The sequence below is a fragment of the Andrographis paniculata genome, unplaced genomic scaffold, assembly GCF_009805555.1.
Source record: "Andrographis paniculata isolate CXL003 unplaced genomic scaffold, ASM980555v1 Contig11END, whole genome shotgun sequence".
NCBI classification, from domain to species: domain Eukaryota; kingdom Viridiplantae; phylum Streptophyta; class Magnoliopsida; order Lamiales; family Acanthaceae; genus Andrographis; species Andrographis paniculata.
Genome location: NW_026137391.1, coordinates 138,026 through 161,355, shown reverse-complemented (window position 1 = coordinate 161,355; position 23,330 = coordinate 138,026). Strand labels below are relative to the sequence as shown.

The 23,330-nt window shown below is 39.0% G+C and overlaps 5 protein-coding genes across 11 annotated transcripts; 3 read left to right on the top strand and 2 right to left on the bottom strand.

Annotated features, from left to right (window-relative positions):
- The first annotated feature begins 194 nt into the window (after positions 1 to 194).
- LOC127247497 (uncharacterized) lies at positions 195 to 1,884 on the top strand. Its single transcript, XM_051269353.1, has one exon. It carries the CDS (start codon positions 358 to 360, stop codon positions 916 to 918), a length of 561 nt encoding a protein of 186 aa, XP_051125310.1. The 5' UTR covers positions 195 to 357; the 3' UTR covers positions 919 to 1,884.
- Positions 1,885 to 3,204: 1,320 nt separating this feature from the next.
- LOC127251031 (GATA transcription factor 16-like) lies at positions 3,205 to 4,820 on the bottom strand. 2 transcript variants are annotated; one of them, XM_051274593.1, is made up of 4 exons: positions 4,592 to 4,820; positions 4,364 to 4,454; positions 4,099 to 4,236; positions 3,205 to 3,745 (listed from the first exon to the last, which is right to left on the bottom strand). In XM_051274593.1, the coding sequence occupies exons 2-4, from the start codon at positions 4,379 to 4,381 to the stop codon at positions 3,434 to 3,436; spliced, it is 468 nt and encodes a 155-aa protein (XP_051130550.1). In that variant the 5' UTR covers positions 4,382 to 4,454; positions 4,592 to 4,820; the 3' UTR covers positions 3,205 to 3,433. The 2 variants fall into 2 exon arrangements, with proteins under 2 accessions (XP_051130550.1, XP_051130544.1); XM_051274587.1 differs by having other exon boundaries at positions 4,364 to 4,820.
- A 5,700-nt stretch (positions 4,821 to 10,520) lies between these two features.
- On the top strand, positions 10,521 to 11,159 carry LOC127247962 (zinc finger protein GIS3-like). The gene has a single exon (XM_051270075.1). It carries the CDS (start codon positions 10,521 to 10,523, stop codon positions 11,157 to 11,159), a length of 639 nt encoding a protein of 212 aa, XP_051126032.1.
- Positions 11,160 to 12,204: 1,045 nt separating this feature from the next.
- Positions 12,205 to 16,409, top strand: LOC127249081 (uncharacterized). Of its 6 annotated transcripts, none has more exons than XM_051271685.1 (7): positions 12,205 to 12,439; positions 12,816 to 12,892; positions 13,103 to 13,312; positions 13,493 to 13,551; positions 13,653 to 15,452; positions 15,536 to 15,674; positions 15,745 to 16,409. In XM_051271685.1, exons 3-7 carry the CDS (start codon positions 13,195 to 13,197, stop codon positions 16,407 to 16,409), a joined length of 2,781 nt encoding a protein of 926 aa, XP_051127642.1. In that variant the 5' UTR covers positions 12,205 to 12,439; positions 12,816 to 12,892; positions 13,103 to 13,194. The 6 variants fall into 6 exon arrangements, with proteins under 6 accessions (XP_051127642.1, XP_051127653.1, XP_051127677.1 ...); XM_051271696.1 differs by having other exon boundaries at positions 13,100 to 13,312; XM_051271713.1 differs by lacking the exon at positions 12,205 to 12,439 and adding an exon at positions 12,583 to 12,667.
- Positions 16,368 to 22,294, bottom strand: LOC127249104 (AMSH-like ubiquitin thioesterase 3). Its single transcript, XM_051271740.1, has 15 exons — positions 22,042 to 22,294; positions 21,601 to 21,665; positions 21,420 to 21,495; positions 21,172 to 21,348; positions 20,730 to 20,830; positions 19,718 to 19,823; positions 19,569 to 19,615; positions 18,781 to 19,105; positions 18,548 to 18,637; positions 18,391 to 18,453; positions 18,133 to 18,207; positions 17,668 to 17,730; positions 17,063 to 17,115; positions 16,796 to 16,966; positions 16,368 to 16,506 (listed from the first exon to the last, which is right to left on the bottom strand). The coding sequence occupies exons 1-15, from the start codon at positions 22,162 to 22,164 to the stop codon at positions 16,497 to 16,499; spliced, it is 1,545 nt and encodes a 514-aa protein (XP_051127697.1). The 5' UTR covers positions 22,165 to 22,294; the 3' UTR covers positions 16,368 to 16,496.
- Between the last annotated feature and the right edge of the window lie 1,036 nt (positions 22,295 to 23,330).

The following is a 23,330-nucleotide window of genomic DNA, read 5'->3' as shown; positions in this document are numbered from 1 at the left end:
TATAAATTAAATAAAAAAATACACCAAAGAACCCCAAATTCAAAAGGGAAAAAGTAAAAGATGTAAAAATGTAGTATTGTTTAAAGTTTAGCCACTTTACTATTTATTTTTTTGATTAATTAATTATTTATTTATTTATTTAAATTATGGTGAAAGGTTACCCTTTTCAATTAATGCCCATAAAGACACATATAGTGTGGCTTCTAAGCCAAGAGACACAAGCCCCTTTCTCTCTTCTTTTTCTCTCTTCCCATCGCCATTGCCATTGCCATTGCCAATCTCATCATAAATATTGCTTCCGTTTTCGTGAATTCCCCAATCGATTCTGATTTCCATAAATTTTAATTTCGGGCAAGAATGCAGATCAGATGTTGCAGGAGCTTCGTATTAATGGGGATGCTGATGGTGATACTTTGTGCATCGACAACTGTGCCTTCGGTGGTGACTTCGAAGAACAACGAAAGTACTTCTGCGACGTGGGTTGGATCGAAATACAACATTGACTGCACAATGTGCTCCGCTTGTGACAATCCCTGCAACACGCCGCAGCCCCCGCCACCGCCGCCGCCGCCACCGAGCTCCAACGTCAATTGCCCTCCGCCGCCTTCCCCCAGCAGCTCGGGGAACAACTACTACTCCCCACCGCCGCCAGCGCCTTCCACGTATTACTATCCGCCACCGCAGAATCCGTCGTCCGGCGGTGGCTATTTCATACCACCGCCGCAGCAGTATCCGACGGGGCCTACTCCGCCGCCTCCGAACCCGATTGTTCCCTACTTCCCTTACTACTACTACAACCCTCCGCCGTCGTCGTCATCGACATCGTCGGTATCCCCACCGTCCTTCCGCAGAATCCTGACGCCGCCGCTGATCCTGGTGGTCGTCACTTGGCTTTCCAGCTGTGCGGTGGTCTATTGAGAAAACTATTAAATATATATATATATTTATAATACTACTCTGTTTTGGCTTTTGGTGGTAGAAATTTGTTACAAGAGAAATAGATCAAGGAAATAATAATAATAATAATACTATAACAAATAAATAAATAAATTATTTTTGTGGTATTGGGATCGTATCGGCGGATCTCCCCTTGACAACTGGAATTAATGGCAAAAGCAGCAGAATGAGGAAGACGATATTATGATGGAGTGGAGGGCTTTATCTTATCTGGAAGACAGACAACTTTATTCGAAGCTAAGTACTGAAATTCTTCTCTTTCGATCTTTCTTGCTCTGTTACAGTTAAAATTGTGAAAATAATTGAGATCTGCAGCAGCAGCCACATAGCTTATTGATTGATTAGCTTAGGTTGCCCACTGATTTTTTTTTTTTTTTTCCAAAGTTTTTTTTTGTAGATGATGAGATGAGATGAGTGAAATGAGGGTCTCTAATTAATTAATGAATGAATTACTCCCGTCTTGTGAATATCAATAAATCATCATCATCATCATTTGTAGCTGCCTGGTGTTGTAATAATGTTAGGAATTAATGGGATGGAGTCGATCCAAAATGCTTTTTGGAGAAGGCTTTGAAAGTGCTTTTTTCCATAAAGCACTAGTACCACACTGCACTGCACTGGGGACTAAACTACTTTTGATACATGTGTATATATATCAAGCATAGATTCAAGATTGGTTCTCTTTCTTGGTAGCTAGTTTGGGAGAAGTAACAAGTGAATAATGATAGTTAGTTAGTTATGTAGGTGGGTATAATTAATTAGTTGGCACAGCACACAGCACAACACAACACAGATACAAATACAAATACAAATTAATTGCTGCTGCTGCTAATAATTCAGCAGTAGGAGTAGGCAAGGCAGGCAGTAGTAGTGATTCTTGTAATCACTTACAAATTGGTTATAGACATAGTAGTAGTAGTTATACGATACGATACGATGATAGCATATATATATAGATTACAAATGACCGACCGTTGATCTTCTTCACTTTTGGACTCAGCAGCCAGCCAGGCCTACCCCTACCATTATTAATTAATAGAACAGAACAGGACAGGACAGGACAGCAAGATTGATAAATAGATAGATAGATAGATAGATTGATCCCATTGCTATACCTACAAACTCCCTAATCAACGTCAAAGCTCAAACTCCCCCGTCGTAAGAAATAGAAATAAGAAAGTGGTCTGTAATGCATGCGTATAGGTGGTGTAGCCTAGAAAGAAAGAAAGAAAGAAAGAAATTCAAAAGGGATTCAATTTCTAATTTCGTATACCTCTTTTCTCTTTTCTGACTGACTTTGTTCTCCCTCTCTCTACTCTCTTCTTCTTCTGTGCATTGCATCATACTTTTTTATAGATACAATATTATTATTATTATTATTATTATTGACAGCATTTGGGAAGAAAAAAGTTGAAACAATGGAGAATAAAATAAAATGATGAGCTGTATGCATGTACGTATACAGTTGGCACTAGAACTAGAGTGGAGCCTCAGCCTCCCTCATAAACAGCCATATTTTATTTCGTGCCGCATTCTATTCGCGTCACCGTCCTCCATATTTTTTCTATTAATTATTTTTGACAAGAATCGCTCGCTTAGTTGAAGATATGTTGGTAATAATAATAATAATTATAATAATAATAATAATAATAATAGTATTTCACCATACATACCTCTTTGGATTATTATAATAAGTTAACTCAATTGCCTCTGTTTTTTAAATTTCCATAAAAATGTAGTAGTATTACTTAAACTATTATGCATCCATCCTTGTTAATTTGTAGTAGCATTAGTATTGGGCTGGATACAAATCTCAATGCATGACTTGATCTTTGTGAGGTGAATATGACACGTATGGGGCAGTATTATGGACACCAAAACCAAATTAGATATCGACACACACCTTATCCAAGAGACAAGACAAGAGAAGAGAAGAGGACAGATCCTCCATTCCATTGGATGTCGTTAGTAGTAGAAATTAGAAGACGCCAACAGGCTACAGCTTGTGCATCATCATCAACATCATCTACAGCCGCACAGCACACAATTGCTATATCATCAATGACTATATAATATATTACAACTATTATATCCAATCTCATCTGATAAATTGAAATTTAAGGAGACGGACCATGAAAAATAGCACAACACGTGTCATTTCAAGAATTGCTTGCATGAACTAGAGAGAGAACAGAGCAGAGCAAGATTATAAGATACTACTCCCCACTATTATAACAACAATAGCAATAGCACTAAAATTGATTTTCTTTTCTAATAAATGCTGACCAACAGAGTACAACATTTGACCGAGAGAAGCCCATTTAGACCACTCTCTTTGATTTCTTTTCATACTATACTATACTATACTATACTATGCCATCATCATCGTCATCAGAGTACAAACAGCTACAGCAGAGCAGCAAAGTACAGTCAGTAGAGGACCAAAACCCTAATAAGCTAAGCTAAGCTAAGCTATCTATGCATAGACAGAGCCACATGACAAAGCCATTAATAGAAACGCAGCCTGCTCTACCTCCCCCAGCTTTCTCCTCCGGGGAGTGTTCGATCGCGGTCTCTGCAACGCCACGTCTTCCCTCCCCCCGAATGCCCATAGCTTCTTCTTCAACGATGAGCTCTCCCCACTGCTGCTGCTGCTGCTACTGCCGCCGCTGTTACTGCTTGAGTTTTTCCCACTTGTTGACTTCTTGCCCTTCTTCTCTTCTTTCGTCACGCCCAAAAGAGCCCTCCTCTTCTTCCTGCTTCTGATCCCACATGCGTTGCACAGTGACTGCAGGCAAAACGACAACACTCTCGCATCAGATCACAACCGATCCACCTCAGGGAAAGGAAAATTACTTCTTTAAAGAAAACAAAACAAAAAAAAAATTAAAAGGAAAAAGATACATGTACTCCAACAAGATGTAAATCCTCACATCTTGTCTAACAGTAGAAATGTTCACCCGGCTAAAATAGAGACCACTAAAATGCATCTACGGAAATAAGCTAACAGATGCAAAATATATATCATCAAAATGAACTCAAGATCTACATAGACCCAAATGCTGCTGCATCAAGAGTAACGAAATACTACCACAGCCATTGCGTTTAATTTAATTCAGTCATGTGCGTCTTAATATATACCTTCGGGCCATCAGGACCGCCTCTCCATAGGGGGGTTTTGGAGGTTCCGCAATCAGCACAAGTTTTGACAGTAGAGCCGCTAGGGGAAACCCTATCCGGGGGCGGGGACTGGCTACTTACCCCTTCGCAATCCGAGCCCTGTAAAGCGTCAACAATCAAATAACATTAACGCTAAGATCCTGATCGTACTAGTACTTCAGATGAGAATGAAACATTCTGTTTTTCATCAAGCAATGAAAGATGATAAATCAGCATGATCACTCACTTTATCACTCAGATCCATTCGACTGCGGCCTTCTGTTCAAAGATCTAGCACATCCAAAGGAGAGATTCCCGAAAGCCAAGCCTAGAGAGGCCTGATCAACCCAATCAGCGAACTCACAGAGCAAAACGAATCGAGCAATCGGCGAGAATAAACAAAGGAACTCAAGATTTAACTCAAAACAGCGAGGAACAGCACCAAACCCAAAATACGAATCAGCAGTTAACAAACCTAATACCCAAAACCACCACGATCTAGTTGCAGGGGAGAAGAATGCAGCAAGTAAACTCGGGAGGAGTAGAGCCTTATCCCTTGAAATGAATCGGCGATAGCGAAAAGGCAGGCGGCAGTGAAGAGGCGATTGGCTAAGGTTGAGGCGGTAATGTAAAGCGACAAGCAGGAGTAGCAACAGAAATAGTATTTCGGTGAGAGTTGGGGGGCGAATGTGAAAAAAAAATTCTCGGGTGGGTATAAATACAAATTATACGAAAACCCTAAGGCGCGCGGGAGCGTGAAATGACGAGAAAGGGCTTCGATTCCCCCAAATATTTATTTCTCGCGCCGCCAAATTGGAGGTGCAAATGGGCGGGCGCTAATGAACTCATGAAAATTTGATTCATTTTCGGCTCAGGGAGTTTTTCGGGATTTCGTAAAAATGTTTGGGTCTTTGCCGCCATAACAAAAATAGATCTATATTAAAAAAATTTAGGGTTTCTACACCATGCGATGTGATTGAGACTGCGCCACACGGGCACAAGCACACGCAATTATATTTTGTTTTATTTTTATTTTATTTCTAATAATAATAAATGATTGAGAAATAAATCAACAGTTTAATTTTCTCTCTCTCTTTTTTTTTTTTTTGTTTTTTGATTGATTTAAATTAAGCAAGCAATTTTCGTATGATTAGACTGAATGAATAAAAAATCTACAAGGAAAGGAAAGAAAACCCGATGGAAAATGTGTATGTATATACTAGACCTAGTACTACTATTGGGCTCATAAAATTGTGATTATTTTTTTGTTTGTTTATTTATTTATTGTAATATATATATAATAAAAATTGGGAGTTGAATGAATGGCATTGGCATTGGCATTGGCATTGGCAGTGGCAAGTACAGCAGGAAACGTGTCCACATTCCAGACAAACCCCATCACAGGAAAGGTGTCTAATTTAATACCGCTTCCAATATTTGACAGCAGAAAAAAATTCAATTATCATCCAATTATGAAACTACTTTTACATTTAATTTAATGGAAAACTGAAAATTAATTTAATTATCATATTTAATGGTTAAAATTGATATTGTTACTTGTTCTAACAAAAATTGATGATTGCTGAATATGAAATCTGATATGATTATGAATACAGGGTTTAATAAAAATAAATTTGTGTTTGATGAAATACGTGAAATAAAAAGTTGTTTACTTCATGTTTATCTTGCTATTGTCTGTTTTTCGATCTTTGAGTAAGTATTTATTTATTTCTTTGATCATGAATTGAGATATATGGATAATGATGTGCTGTGCTGTGCTGTGCTGTGCTGACTGCTATAGAATCAGACAGTCAATCAGCTCTACTTGATATATTTCAATGCGACTTCATATCCTATATTATTATTATATCTTAAAGTATTCAGTCAAATTACAGTTAATTATTTACGTGAATTGGTACATTTCATATTCAGCCAGTCGGTCAGCCACCCACAGGCGCAGGCACAGGCCCAGCCACAGGCCGCATATATCTTTCCATTATCCCTCACTCCCTCCAGGCTCAGGCTCAGGCTCAGGCTCCAGCTCCAGCTCCATCTATCTATCTTGTAATTGAATTTCTTGTAGTAGTCTGTAATGCAGCAACAGACAGACCAGAACATCTGGCAATTTCAGTTATCTCAAGTCAACTGTTGTAGGTGTTAGTCAGTACTAACAGCACACCTCCACCTCCACCTCCACCTCCACCTCCACCTCCATTGGCCTGGCTGGCTGTTCATTGACAGACAGGTTAGTTAGTCTTAGTCGCGCCAAACTGTTAGTAAAACTGCATAACCAAACCACTACACTAATCTCCCCCATCTTTACCTTTGATCTCACTAGATCTGCTCTTGGGAAATTCTAAAGTACATTACGATAAGCTCCAGCCTCCAGAACAGAAGAATCTTTCTATATATAAATGTCATACACTGGGCTGGCTGGCTTTTGTCAACATAGTATAGATATAATAAGTGTAATCCCCTTATGTAGTACAAGTAGAGCAGAGATTAAAGGATGGCGGGGGGACACTTCACAATTACAAGGCTTTGGTCAAAAAGAAAAGATTGCAACTTTGAGGGGGCTAATACTACTACTGCTAATAATAATAATCATCATCAAACGCACACAAATAAATACACACACTGACACTGCTAACTGCTAATTGAATCCAAGGAGGCTTGCCCACATTTCTCTTGAAGATTAGTTAAACCCAGAAGGCTCAGAATAAATTTTGGTCTTGCTTCAATATGTGGTGGAGAGCAGAGCAGAGCAGGCCATGAGTGAAAATCTGAATAAGAACAGAGTACTTACTACTAGTGTGCCTGTCTTCTTCTTTTTTACCTTTTAATCCATAGCCATGGTTTTAAATAGGAGCTAGCTGCTCACGCATCACATTCGAAACTTGAAGTGGATTGGTTCTAATAGTCGACTCGACTCGACTCTGACTATTTGTTGGTGTTGGTGTTGGTCTTGGGTTGGAGCCTCCAGTTCTCACAACAGAACAGATGGATGCATCATTCATCCATCCATCCATCCTTGTCATAGTCATGGATGTAGTAGTAGGAAAGGAATGTGACAAAACCCCCAAAATGGGAATTCTATTATAATCACTTTCACTAGGAAATGTTGTGTGAAAATCCAGCCTAGCCACCCCACGCATGATGATGACTTCACTTAACACCCATGCGGCCATGCCCATGTGTTGATGTTATCCAGATATATCTATATCTATATATTGCCTGCCAGTGCCAGTGATCTAATCCATGATCCCACATAACAAATTACTACTGTTGCCTGTTGCAGCACATACATACATATATATACAAATTTCATTCATTCGTTCGTTCATCACAGGCTGTCGTGGCGATCGAGTGAGTCGACTTTCATGCTTTCCTCCTCCTACTCCTAGTGCAGGATTTTCTCTCAAGATTTTAATGGTGTCACGATTACTGTGGCTTCACCCACCCCCACATTGTACGTATTGCAAAACCTGACCACGTGAGATCGATGTGATTCTGGGTTGGGTTTGGGTTGCACCATCAAATCCTTGAGCAAATGCAAATTAATGGAAGACAACAAAAGGGCCCCCCCTTTATTTCACTCATACGACTTGTTTTGTTTGTGTGTCATTTAATTCGGACAAACTTTCTATTTGGTTGGGTTTCAGAATATATTGCATCTCAATTGTAAAGAAATCTAGCTAGCTAATGTGCAAAGTAAAGTGATCGATCAATTCAGGACCCCAATACATGATTTATGCTGCAAGTTACGTTGTATCTATCTATCTAACAGTCGCGTCGACGAGTGCAGATTTGGATGGAATTGATCGAAGTGGACAAGATCATACGTGATGCAATAATGGCTGATGATTATGAGACTGTTATCCAATAAAAATCCACTTAATAATAATAATTCAGTGATCGATCGAGTTGACCTCAGTCGGGCAGACAAATCCCATATCAACATATACAACATGCATGCGGTGGAGCACTTTGTACATTAATTAATTAATTCATTTGCAGGAGTTGAACAGGAAGTGACAAAAGCACATATGGATAGGTGGACCATCGCTTTGATTCTGCAATCTTGTGATGTTACTCACTCGTGCTAGCTCACTCCATCGATCTCTTCAATATATAATGAATATATATATGTCGTGACAAAAACAACTTATCTCAAGATATCCCATTTTTCTACTCCGAATTGGGATCTAATAATATACTATAATTCATCTCGTTTGCCAGTAAGTATATATAGTTGGTGCCTGGTGGGGGGTTTCTTTTAACTGTGCATTTTCTTCACTGACACTGTAGGATATACTAGTAATCAATAATGAGCTGAGCACTATATATATATATATATATATATATGTGTGTGTGTGTGTGTGTGTGTGTGTGTGTGTAATGAGCTAGGTAGGAGGGCATTGTTTCTTAACTTAAGTTGACCGACAGTAGAAGGGGGGTTTGGATAAAGGAAATGGTTAATTAGAAGAAGAAGAAGAAGAAGAAGAAGAAGATAGAGTTTGAAGCACTATAAAGTGAAGGAGACAGAGATGAGATGAGATGGGAGATCAGTGGCTATGGTTCGTCAACCTTAAGGTCATATCAGATCTGATCCATCATCGTCATCATCAAGGATAGACAGATGATACATACATGCATACATACAGCTAGGTGGGTAGCAAGCTATTCCTCGGATTAGGCCTTTCTCCACCAGCGTGTGTCTCCCTTGCCTTTGTTGTCGTAATGAAGCAAGAAATGTCGTCTTGTCGACACCCCTGAGGCTGAGGTGCCATCAACAAATCAATTAATTAAAGATGCATGTCCTACTATATATATATTCTGAATCTTAGCTTAATTAGTGGGACAACACACGTACAACTTTGTGTGTGCGTGCACTTTCATTCAATTCTATTCTATTCACACAGATGGATGATCATATATAGATAAATTAAAAGCCTAAAAAGTGCGTGCAGTGGATCACAACAAAGGAAATTAAAGCCATTGCAGGCCAGCCAGTCAGCCACCAATGGGAGATCAGTAGACGACGGGTTAAAGAGAATATATATACATATATATTACTTGTACAAACATGAAAAGTGTCCGCTAAACATGAATGAAGGTAGGTGGGTAGCTATGCAAAGAATCAACAACCGATTAAAAAGATAGAAATATATACACTATTGCAAGGCAGGCAATGGATCATGACAACACCTAATTACTTAGCACCTTCTTGTTATATATATATATATATATATACGTACATACCTTATTAGCCTTCCAAATTTGTACTTGCATTGTGTTGTATTGTATTGTATATCACGATCGATCAGCCAAATCCACATGGGAATGAACCCTGCGTGGGGTGGGGTGAGTTGGGTAGTTTCACATGCTTTAAATACAGGGTTTAGTGTCAACCATCAATAAACTATATATCCTCTAATGACAAGGTATAGTGCAGTGCATGGATGATGAAAACAGTATTCCTCCTGAAGCAAGCAATTGCAAGCTACTTGTCTGTTTGAGATGTTTTCTTGAAGCTAGCTAGTAGAATAAATTAGAAATTAAATCATATGGAGGTGAGATCATCGACGACCACGTCAGATGCAGGAATGTTATACCATACCATATGTATGTTTTGTAAGTAAGACTATTGATCGAGTAAGGTCGGATTTTGCAGGAGATTTGGTCATCATCATCATCATCTGCAGACACCAAGGGCCGACCCGCATGTTTGGTGTCCCTCCTATACATATACATTACATACATGCCTACATATCTATATTATGCTGCTTTTAAATCAAGTCAAATGAAGAAATCAAATCATTCGAGATTGATCATGCTGACATCCATCCGTTTTTACAGCAACTTAACACCTCCTCTATCTGTCTGTCTATCTACCCATCAAAGACAGACCCATAATAGTATTTATATAGTAATAAAAGTTGGACAAAAAACACCATCATATTCTTGTTTTTACCAATTAAGTTTTAACCTTCCTTTGCAGATGAGATGAGATGAGATGTGATGGGATCAAATTTAGTTCTGATGATCACCTCTGACCAACAGTTGGAGCATCATTCCATCAGAGTTGTAATTTTAACTTTTACAAAAGTAGCCACCAAGTGTCTGTCCCATTCTACTACTACTACTACTACTACTACTATTGCTACTGCTACTGCTGCTACTGCTGCTATCACAAAATTTGCATGTCCTATTATTATTATTATTATTACTAGTACTGTTCATTTTATACAGTTTCAATTCAATTCCTCTCTCTCTATATATACACACCAGGCAAAGGCATTACTGATTTGCCTCCAGTTGTGACTGAGTGATAGCTTTCCTCCTCATAAATAAATAAATAAATATCCCTCTCTCTCTCTCTCTCAAGAAAACTAACTTTTTGAATGGGAGAGAATAAATATCCATATCCATATCCATATGATCCATCGTCATCATCCTCTGCAGCAGGTGAGAGTGAGAGTGCAGCAGCAGCAGCAGCAGCAGATTATAACAAGGGTAATAACAGTAAGAAACCAGGTGCAGTGACGATGAGACTGTTTGGGTTCCCAGTCTCAAAAACGGACAGACTGCAGCAGCTGCAGCTCCAGGACGTCGAGTTGGAGAAGAAGAGGTTCGAGTGCCAGCATTGCCACCGCAGATTCGCCAACTCACAAGCACTGGGCGGCCATCAGAATGCCCACAAGAAGGAGCGCCAGCGAGCCAAGCGGGCCCACTTTGCGCCCCCCGATCACCACCATCGACGCCCTGCCCCTGCCCTCATCAATCCACATGGGGCCGTGCAAGGGCCATCATCTAACAACGCCTACGCCGCCGCCAGGTTCCTTCCGCCAGGGCCAGCCCATCATCATCATCATCAGGTCCTGTCCGGGGTGCCTCTCAGTCTCAGGTATGGTGCCGCCGCCGCTGTCGGCTTTCAGGTTGCTGCGCTGCCCCGACGAGGCCGACAGCCGGCAACCAACTCCAACAGCCACGATTTGGATTCGGATTTGGATTTGGATGTGGATGTGGATCTCCATCTGTGACTATATATTATCTAGCTATCAATCAGTTTTGAGTTTTTCCTTCCCTTCCCATCCCAGCTGCATCTTAATAAATTCATATTTATCTACTAGACTTCCATATATCCACGACCAAATCTAGCCAGTGCAGGAGATTGATCGGCAATCGGAAATCGAAATTTATAACTATAATGGCAATTGGCAATGGTGGACATGGCTATGGGAATTGGAATGGGAATGGGGCAACAACAAAAGTACGTACAGTACTTACAAATCATGCGCATCCGTACACTGCCTCTTGTCTCCCCTACACAGGCCCAATGGGCCGCCCAACTCAAGCTGGATCCACCTCATCGAATTATTTGAGTGAGTACGTACAAAAATATATATAAATAAATAAATAAATGTATCCGTCACGTCACTCATTAGTCAAATAAAACACACAAAACTCTTTTCGTTTGTTGCTCAAAGTAATTAGAGTGCGATAAAGCAAGGGCTTATTTAATTAATTGTTTAATAGTGTGATTAAAATTGTGAGGATTTCCATATCAATGCTTTTTCCATATTTTATTGTGCATTATTATATTTTTTCTATGTTGCTACAATTTTATTTTATTTACAAATTTATTCTATGAAGGTGGGTGGTGGGTCCCAATTAACGCTAATAATAAAACTGTGTTCTGTTCTTGGTTTATTCCTTACATTTTGAAATCAAGAAAGCATATATGCATATAAAAGCAAACATATGCAACTTAAATTACTAATAAATACAAACAAACAGGTAAGAAAAATAAATAATAAATGAGTGAGTCCCAACGGATAGTAGCGAGGAGACAACGGAGTTATAACCAATCATAGGAAGGAAGGCTTAGCGTGCACCTTACCGTACCGGATTTCAATTTCAAGGCGGGGCCCAGCATTTCTATTGAATTTGAATGTCACTCCCTCTTGAGTCTTACCAAAAGAGACGTTAGAAGGAAGCTTTTTAACCTTTTGCTGGGGTCAAATTTTAATATTTGTTTTTCCCAAAATGTAATTTAATTCCACAAATGCACGACCCAAAATCTGTAAATTGGTTTTCATTTCTTTAAAATTACTCCTCCATCCATATATTGGATTCCTCTCTCAGTCATCCAATCCAATTCCATCTCTCAAACTTCAAACTTCAAGCACCTGCCCAGCCCAGCCTCATTTACACAACAGCTCAGTTCCAACCTTTAAAATTTGCAGTAGAATTTATTGATGTGAGCAGAGCCTTTCAACCGGAGGGGAAGGAAGAAGCAAGCTCTCTGTTCATTTTCTGTGTGAGTTTCTTGATTCTGCTGGAATTGTGTGTTGAGAGTGCCGCAAAGTTATTTTCTTTTTCAATATTCTGTTATGATCTTCGTATATTACTGTGTCTCAAACTGGATCGGGGTTACTCAAAACAAGGTCAGATATTACTGGCATGTCTTTCCCCAAATGGATATTGAGTTTGCGTTTTAGTTTCGCTTAGATTCTACAGATATGGATTCTGCATTCAGGAATTACAGGTTTCAAGATACCTTTTTTTTTTCTTACTTAAAAATGTCTGTCTAAATCCATCATTTGTGTTAATGTGTTTCTCTGCTGCACTGTATCTGTTGCCTGATGGACATTCCCTGCTGAAAATCTAAACTCAGTTTCATTGGTATTATACAGTGTGTGTTTTGCTTGAGACCATCATCCTTAAAGACAGAATCTTTTTGTTTTGACTCTGGGAAGAAAATGGTCTTCAGGTAATGGTGAATTTACGAGACTTGTTTGTTGAGAATACAAATCTAGAGAAAATTTGAGATGTCTAAGCATTTAATGAATATTGATGAAGCATTTCTGACATATGCTGTAATTTTTACGAGGATATGATTTCTTGAGTTGTGATTCTTGTATCTGTCAAACCTTTGTTCATTAAAAGTGTCAGAGAGTGATATGTAATTTTTCAACAGCAGATGTACCGTATGCAACCCATGTTACTACTCTGAGTATGCCCACAATTCTCTAGTCTGGGAGGAGTAAATCAGTTCAATATCGACTCGAGCGAATGGGGACTGAGAAACAAGGCTCCAAGCGAGGAAAAAATGTCAGTGGCTTCCTCCAACTTTTCGATTGGAATGCAAAATCCCGAAAGAAGTTGTTCTCGGGCAAGTCAGATTTCCCAGGTATGACTGCTTGCCTGTTGTGCTTTGATCGATATTAACTTGCTCAAATTGGTGCATTTAAAAACTATATATTGTGTATAGGGGATTCCAGTGAACAAAAGTTTTGCTGCATCTCAGAATATTTGCACTTTGCTTCCTATAGGCAGCTAATACATAGTTGCTTTCTTCTCATTGTTGTAGAAAAATCGAAACAGAAGAAGAGATGCGATGGAAATTTGCCAATGACTAGGCTTCAAATGGTAATTTTTATTTATTTATTTTTTTATTGTGGAAGCAAATGATGAACACCATCTTTTGTTGATCTGTCAATTAAGAAATTCATTGTTTGTGTGTGTCAAAGCTGGATGATGATGAGTATATTGGTGGCTCTAGCATAAAAGGGAGCAGTGAATATAGTTGTGCTTCATCTGTCACTGATGAAGATTTCCATGGAGCCAAGGCCCCTGGAGTTGTTGCTAGACTTATGGGGTTGGATTCTTTGCCAAGATCCATCGGCTGCGAACCAAACTCTACTCCGCTCTTTGATTGCCGGTCTCTTCCAGGTTCTTGCTGCCAATCTGAGAATCTTGAATATCGTCGAGATTCTCAGATGATGCGTGCCAATAGTTTGCAGGATGTGCCTTCAAGAAATGATGCATCTCAGTATATGCGTGCCAGTAGTTTGCAGGATGTGCCTTCAAGAAATGATGCAGAACCGACGTTTCAGAAGGTACCACACAGGCCACTTGCAAAATTTCAAACGGAAATCTTGCCGCCTAAATCAGCTAAAGCAATTCCGGTTACGCGAAACAGACTCTTGTCTCCCATAAAAAGTGGGAATGTGATCCCACCTGAGAATGCAGCTCACATAATGGAAGCAGCTGCCAGGATTATCGAGCCGGGGCCTCTTGTCTCTATGAAAGCTAAGCTTCCTCTAACAGCTTCCTCTTCTGTGCCTTTCAAAGTAAAGGATCTTAAAGAGAAGGTCCAAGCAGCACAAAAGCCATCGAAGGCGATTTCTGAAGGTTCTCAGAGATCAGGGGGGGCTAGCGCTGTCAAGCAGTTTCGAGGGCACCGTGTAAACAAAAGTGTGAGTAGTCCTGGAGATGCAACAGCATTGAGAATTTTTCAGGATCTAGGAGAATCTCCATCCGGGTCAAAAGGCAACAGAAAATCGATATCACTTGCATTACAGGCTAAGGAAAATGTCCAGAAACGAGAAGGCCTGAACTTGATTGCCAACCGGTCCGTAGCTGTCAACAACCTTAAAGGAACAGATGAGATCAGTCCAAACCAGCCAGTGAAGAGTCAATCAATGGCACAGAAGAATATGCTTAAGAAGCCGCCTTCTTCTGCACACAACAACAGTTCAGTTGTGCTTCGCCAGAACAATCAGAAGCAAAACAACAGTGTCGATGGAGACAAGCAACCTTCCAAGTCTAAGTTATCAGGTGGGAAAGTGTTGAGCGTAGAATCTTCTTCCACAAGGCCACGTAATTCTTGCAAGCTTGTTAGTAGCTCTAAAGTCAGTTCCCGGAAGTCGGGGTCTGAGGTTAGCAATGATAAGAGGCAATTAGGCTCATCTGAGTCAGAAAGAGCAACTAGTAAGAAAAGATCAATTGATGGGAATTGCCACTTTGAAAAAAATGCTGCTGCCAGCATTCGGAAGGATAAATATGGGAAAGTAGTTCGTTCTCGCGAAAACATGATGAATGTGCCAAGTAGTTGCTGGGATCAAGAAAGTGAAGTTGCAGGAACAGATGTTATTTCTTTTACATTCAATGCTCCAATGACACGATCGGGACCTGGTTCAGGGAGATACAATGAGGCTGGAGAAAACTATAAAAGACTTTCAGCCGATTCTCGAAATAAAAGGATACTGCTGAATTCAAATGGCATGAGTGGTGCAGAGTTCCCTGCCCTGGGAATGAATGCTGAAGCGACCGATACATTGAGCGAACTTCTCGAGCAAAAACTCAAGGAATTGGCTCTGACGATAGAGTTTTCCAAACAGAAACATGGAGGGATGCTTCCAGGTCAAAATGATGTCTTAATGAGCTCAAACTTGCAAGAAAGTCTAAGTCATTCGTATAGCCTGGAAGACCAACAAGGCTCTGGTTTATATTCCTCAAGTGATACAATGCCTGATCAGAAAATCAAGGTATGTCTTGAATAGTTTATTAGATAGAATCTGTTCTCTACTGTTTCTTGAAAATTAATCAAATTGTGCCGATGTTTACTCAGTACCTGGTGGAAGAAGAGAGCAGGAAGTTTCTTGATTGCCAGCTTCCGGGTCCGGGTCCTGTTTCTGTTCTTGAACATTCTCCCTTCGCCAGTAGTTGCAGTTCTTCGGACACAGCTGAGAGTATGATCAATACAAGAGGTGGGTTTTGTGTATTTTGTTTTTGTATTCGATTGATGCTGAGATATAATGTAACCATTAGCAATTACAGGCGGAAAACAAAGTTCATCTATGCAAATTCAAGACACCCTCAGTGACTATTCGATGTCGATCAATAATAAATTGATGATTCCATCTGAGAGAGAAGCTGAATTATTGGATTCAGCTTCCTCAATCTCTCCTGGAACTCGAATCTCAGCCAAGTCGGAGGAGATTGCGAAGCCGTCAAGTTGGGAAATAGTGTATGTGAAGGAGATGCTCTGCAACATAGAACAGATGTACAGGAACTATGCATTGGGCAGGGCTTGTGAAATCATAAGCCCTGGTCTGTTTGATCGGCTGGAAAGTCGCAAAAGGCACTTGAACGGTTGCGGGCGAATCGACCAAGTAAGCAGAAGGCTGATGTTCGACTGTGTGAGCGAATGCATGGAGCAGAGATGCAGAAAGTATGTGGGAGGAGGATACAAAATGTGGACCGACGGCGCAAAGGTTGTCAAAAGGAAGGACAAGCTAGTTCAAGACGTGCATAAGGATATTTGTGCGTGGAGCAGTATGGGAAACCTCATGGTAGACGAACTTGTGGATGGCGATATGAGCAGCCGATATGGGAGATGGCTCGACTTTGAGGTTGAAGAGTTCGAGGTCGGAGTACAGATCGAGTCGCGGATTCTAAATTCTTTGATAGATGAACTAGTTGCTGATATTTTGGTGCTCTAGTAGCTTTGTGGTATTCATACACTTTCTGCTTCTTGGGATGTTTTTTTGTGTTTGGGCGGACGTTTCCGTTTCCTTCAAGCTCATGTTTCAAGCTTTCCTGAGATGGATAAATACAAAGATATTAATAACTAAGCAAGTGTTATTTTTTTGGACAACCTGGATGGTATTGCAAGATCATTCATTCATATATTGAATGTCCGTGTCCCAAACATTGCGCACACGATTATATTGAAAAAAATTGAATCATAATAATAACAGCAGCGTCATTGCCACTAAACTATGTCCGGTTAAAATATGGCATCCACCATGGAGCAGGGAAGGGAAGGGAGTCGAAACAAACTTGCAACTTATATTCACAAAAACCTGTACACATTCTTAAAGCTCACCGAAGATCAACTACATCGAACTTCATATTGGGATTCATATAAACATGTGAACAGTGCTCGTAAAGGGGGCTGCCATCCTCAGGCTCCTCGTGAGGATGAAAACCACGTTGTTGACAGTTTCGGATAAGGGAAACACCACCGGGATCAGAGAGATGAAATATTCCATGGGGGCTGCAATTAATTTGGAAATGAATGTCAGCCTTCAGGTCACGTGTAAAATAAACTCAAAATACATAAAAATGATGGTAGAGTTGTTCCACTTTTCACCTTGATGTGTCTGTGGGAGCCATGACAATAGCAATTGCTTCAGGCAACATAACCTAAAAACAAGTTGAAACAATTTTTTTTTTTTAAAAAAAGAGCAAACTAAATGGGAAGGTACAAGTAGAAAAGCATCACTGGAAAGACAAAACAGAATGCAAAATAAAAAATAGACATCCTCAAGCGATTTTATTTCGAGTCTGACTTACTTTCTTCCAACATGAAGCCATCCTATGTTCCTATAACTAACAACTGCATCAAATTCTTATTATTACTAGGAAAAATGGAACAAAATTCAGGCACAAATATTACATATGCTATGGAGATAACACCTCAATATTAGAATATTTTCCCGGTAAATTCAGGTCTACGTTAGATCTTAATCTTTACCCTTTCCTTAATGTTCAACTTTTACAATTATTATTTCCTCTCACAAATCATCACATCAAGATATTGACCAAAACCCAAATACAAAAAAATAAAAAGTAAAAAAATTTGACCACAAACCCTAACTGCGAAATGTGAAATTACTTTATAATCTGAAAAAGATGAAACCTAATACATGCAAACCAATAGAAATTGATTAAGCACCATACCATAGAACTTATTACCTGATAAGAATAATGAGTGTGCAGATCGATTGAAGACATGAAGCATGTTTGTGTGGGATGGGTCTGCACATGAACAATAAATTTGTAAAACTTAAAATTTGGGACCAAAATGCTATTTACTCAAGCCATTATCAGGATAGTTTGCATGGGTGATCAATGTTTCCTTGTAATAAAGATAAAGAAAGTTAAAACAGCATAACAAGAGAATGGAATTACGAAAAACACTATACAGCAGTATATAGATCCCCTAAAAATAACAAATTATATTTCTCGATTAACATTTTGTCTTTTGTAAAGCTCACAATCACAAGAGACATCTTTCTTGTTTCAAAAACCAACTTGTGTAATTAAAATAATAATGATGCTAGAAATGTTATGAAGCGTATAGCTATAGGAAGTTCAATGTGTAACAAGACAAGCTGATAGGATAGAAAGGTGTGTCACCCAAGCTAGTCCAACACTTACATGAATCCACCCAAGTGGGAAAAGGGAACGTTTGTCTTGAACATCAAATATCTCTTCTTCATTCAACGTCTGACACTAAATATAAAAATAGATTAAATTTAAAAAATGCTTCAATAAGATAAGTTTAGTCAGTGTGATAACAAGATAAACTTTCCTCCAAAAGAGCATGTTTGATATTTAAATCAGATATCAATAATCATTAATATTGAAAGAACATTTCATGGAAAATTAAGCAGCGCAACAGGAGACATCTAATACCGAGTCTGAAGTTGACTCCTGCTTTGGGATTATGAGTGTAGTAATGTGAAATACTCTGTTCCGCTGCAAATCAAGGAATGTAACTTATTAATTTGGCATGCTTGAATAACCAGACATATGTTTCCATTAACTATGTCAGTGGAAAGCGAAGACTTACAAGTGAACCAGCAAGAACACCACAAGTTTCCAAATTCTTTGCAGTATTTTCTCGTGCCAATCTCAAAAAATCTTCCATGATTTTCACTGGCTAAAACATTTGATAGTCAGTCACATACACCAAAAAAAGTAAAACTAAATTCAAGGTTAACTTTAAGAAGAAATTACAGTAAAAACACTAAGAGAGGGTGAATCATCCCCCGAAATTATAAAATTGATAACCAAGAGACTCACAATATGAAGATCTTGGTAAGAATTGGAAGTAGGCAGTCCATCCTGCAAGGCCTTTGGTGGTCCAGGCCTTGGATCTGCAACTCGTGATGGGGAGATAGGATGCAGCTCTGGCTGCACTTGTGCAAGGACTGGAGGAGGAGAAGGTTGCCTTATATAATCCAACTGATAATCATTATTCTCCATTTTGTTCCCAGGTGGAAGACTTGATTCCTCAGTAATCCATCTACCGTCATCCAAAGATAAAACAGACTCCATCGAAGACTTCTCCGCCTTTGAATCAATATTATTTATCACAGAAGGTTCTTGTTGCCCAGCCTGATTCAAACTACAAAAGTAGCGATACAAGATTGAAGTGTTACAAGAAATTTCGAGGACCTGAACCTGCATATGTGAGTAAAAGTGACAGCATATAATAATAGATCAATCATTAAATAACGCACACCACCACCATTACCAGGTACCAGCATCTAAGGGTTTGTTATTGTCATAGAAATGAGAAATAAGAATAGAATGTTAGAATATGATTTCAATAGAACTGTTAGATAATGTAAATGACCGCTACAACTAAAAGGTTAAGCAATTAGGGATATCATTTATTTATTATCTACAAACGAGAGTCAACCAACAAGAACAATTTACTGGAATAGGTGAAAATATTGGTCATAATGGAAAAGAGGATAGAGGACTTCAAGTTGGAAGCAATCCATTTAAAAAGTATCCCATTCTTCAAGGCAACAACTGAGCAAACTGAAAATGAATGAAGGAATATATATATATGGGAAATGTACCTTAAAAATTCACTTGAATCTGGCACAACAGTGGTCGGATAGTTGACCTGGGTACAAAAGTATTTAACTAACTAATACCAAAAGCAATGACAAGAAAAAGTAGCCATGTTCATGGAAAGAAATTGATACATAGAATGGCCAGAAATTACCTTAATCTCAGTACCTGGGCCATGCCATTGCCCATGGAGACCACTTGGTCCTAAAAAGGAATGCCTGGACAATGTTTCTTGCTTTGGAAGTGGTAAATTGAGAGATCTGAAAAAAATTTGGAGAAAAAAATTGATTAGAGAGTGCAACTTGATAAAAGGGAATGAACTATCTAGTTCAATCTTTTGAATTAGCACTAGAACTCAGGACAATTTGCAGCAAGATAAAATAAGAGGTAGAAACCAGCAGAGAATAGTGGTCACAGAGAGTAGGAAATGCATCAATACTTTGTAAAGACAAATTCACTAATAATGCAGAGATGAAGCAACAGGAAAATGAAAAATAAAAATTAAAACTTCTTCTGAACTTACGTGATGACAGGTCAATAAGAAAGCACATGCAAATGTGTAAATGTAAAATGCTAACATTATGCATGTAAGCCAGGAATAATCTGTACATAAATTTAATCCATAGAACTGTATTTTCCAGTATATAATTAAATCCATACAAATAGTCCATGTATTCCCAACATCATGTCCTCAACATTTCTTGCAATTTCATGCAGTTTAGAAGAAGCAAGACATCACTTACGTCCTTTGTATTTTGTATAGTTAACGAATATATGTTTTGTAAAAGGCCTATAAGAGATTCAGATTGCAGGAATGAAGTAGAACAAGCAGTGAATATGTTGATACTCGATAGGGTAATTAAACATTAAATCCTACATGTCAGAAATCTTTGACATTATCCTAGGGGAATCAACATGTTGGCATCCATCACAGATACAAGAAAATGAAGCCTGATAGAAAAAAGATGATTTCTCAAACTCAAATGAAGTATCCATTTGATGCATAGAGATTTAATAAGGGTCCTAACAAAACAGGCATACAATGCACATAATACACCAATATATTTAACTAGATGAGGAAATGTACTTGAATGTGTGTAATATGTGACGACGGACAAGTGTGTTTACAACAGCAAACAAATAGAAGAACTTCATATAACACTTACAGCTTCTGGAATTGGGAGTCAATGGAATTTGGTGATGAAAATAAAGTATAATCATTGTTCTGCTTCGCTGAAGAAGAAGGTGGTGCAATGGATTTCCGGATCTAAACAAACATAAGAGGTTAAGGAGATAAGAATTGTGAAATGACAATAAGACAAGGGAGGAAGAATATAAAACACCACTGATAAGATAATCTATTTTAGGGACCAAGATATATCTACATACATTTTATCTTTCCTAAATCTTATGTTGGTTTTCAGGATTCCTTGACAACCGAGATATATCTACATGCATTTTATCTTTCCTAAGAAGCTCTTAACTTACAATCACCAAAATATAAGGTTCATAAGCTTATGTCTCCAATTGTTAGTTTCACCTGAAAAATCAATGAAAACTTTCCACCTTTAAAACAAGGCTATGAAAATGATCGTTTTGATTGGTTACCTGCTTGTTGCTGAAACTTGAGAATGATTTGTTGTTTAGAGGAGATGTATAGGAAATCTTGTTTGGGATATCAACTTGATGCATTTGAGTAGACGTCTTAACTTTTTCCAATTCATCTAGCAGATGTCGCGCTTGTGGCTTTAAGGTTTCTAGCTCATCTAGCAAAGCAAGCAATCTCTGCAATTCATTGAGATAAATTCAAATCCAGTAGGTCATTCACTTCATCAACTGAAAGGACTAATCAATACCTTCCTATGGAAAATTTTCTCTTTTTGACACAGGGCCTGGTAATCTCGATGGTCTGGTATAGTTTCAGACACCAAACTGTTTAAGTACAAAGCAATCTCACCACATAAGCAATGGTTTGTAAATTTGATTGATAAAGTAATAAACCAAAAATTCAGATGTATTAGAATCTTTACGCTGTACCTGGAATATCTTAGCAGTATGACATACAAGTCTAATAAATTATGCTCCTCCCTGTAAATATTTGCCTGCAAAACCAAAGGATCATCATCAGAGTACAAAATTTGATCCTATTTAATTCAACAACTTCTTAATACTAATACTGGAGAAGAACACTCCAATTTAATAGTACGATAAAAACAATCCAAGTCTTCACCCAGACCCAAAATAAAGTAAAATAAAATAAATTTTATTAAATGTAGCAACACAGGAAGAAAGATAGGTTACAGCACCAGTGGACTTGTATGAACAAAGGAGCAACAAAGTGAATCGAGAGTAAAATTCAACTAGAAGATTAGGTTTCTTCAAGAAACAATTTTTTACGCGTGTTGATGAGTGGTGTTTGGTTCCAAACCTTTCAAAAGTAAGAAAGAAACAGATAAGTTGGGTTTAGCGTGTAGGAACCTGCTTTAGAAGATTATCGGCGATGCGATAGTAATTACGTAGAGAGATCCGATTGTCCACGTCGATCTTCCGTGTCATTGAACTGAAATTGATCGCAGACGAAGAGTTCCCCAGCGGCCTCATCTTCCGGCAGTCCTGGGGCAAGCAGCGCAGAGCAGATGAGAAGAAAATTGATTCTCGGCGAGAAGTTCAGAAGAAGGGAGAAGGTAAAAGCGAGTCGTCTTGAGAATGGAATCCGTGTGGGCAATTTGCTGTTCGTATGTGTATGCAGTAAGTACGCCGTATCTTATTGGGCCGGGCCGGGTTGACCCACCTGTCTGCTTTCTTCAAATATATTTTAATTTAATTTATTATTTCAAATAATCATATATTTGTTCACTAGTTACAAGGTGTTCTTAATTTGCTGTTGGCCCTTTCACCAATTAATAAAACTGTGGCCAAAACAAGTAACAAAAGTCTCATCATCATCATTGATATATTAGCATATCAGTATATGTATACAAATATATATATATACATATATATAGCTTTGATAATGAATGCAAGCATTGCATTGTTAAAACAGGAGTCTCCAGGCAGCGATCATAGCCAGCATTGCATAAATCAAATTCCAGGAAGCCTTGGCACCACCATCAGCTTGAAGATGCTCCAGAACATCAAAGTTACCTCTTTCTGGGCCGTAGCCGCATCCAGACTCGAGCGTGTCGCGCACATTATTCAGCGTGGCCCTGTTCAAAAATATGAAGCCTTTGAAGATTCCCTCGATGCAGTCCAGCACATGGTGCGTCTCAGCCAGGCATGGCCCGTCGCAGTATTCGTCTGTGTATTCGTGCGATACGTGCAGCTCCCCGCTTTCTGAGAGCCTGTGGGACTCCTCGCAGCTCTGGTAAATCTACTTGTAGTAGAAAAAAGAGTTTTTTAACCCCAACAAGCAAATTCTTCCAGGAAAGGAACAATCAGTATGTTACTGGAACTGATGCTTACAGATTTTTTGGTGATACATTTCACTGCCCTGTTGAAGAGAAGAGGTGCATTGGTGCCTATGATCCCAGCTTGGGGGAAAAACTGATCGGGCTCACCTTCGACTTCTGCTTGAGGCAAATACTCATTTGCAACTACGCCTGCAGCACCGAGATGGGGATAGTCGTAGGCGCTTCCTGTCCAAGTTAGACATGTTAGAAAGAATGCATTGAATGCTCTGAAATGAATGAATATTAACAGTATGGTTCAACTAAGCGTACCAAATGCGGAAGACAAAGCCAAGAAAATCAGAATAGAAGCTATAAGGG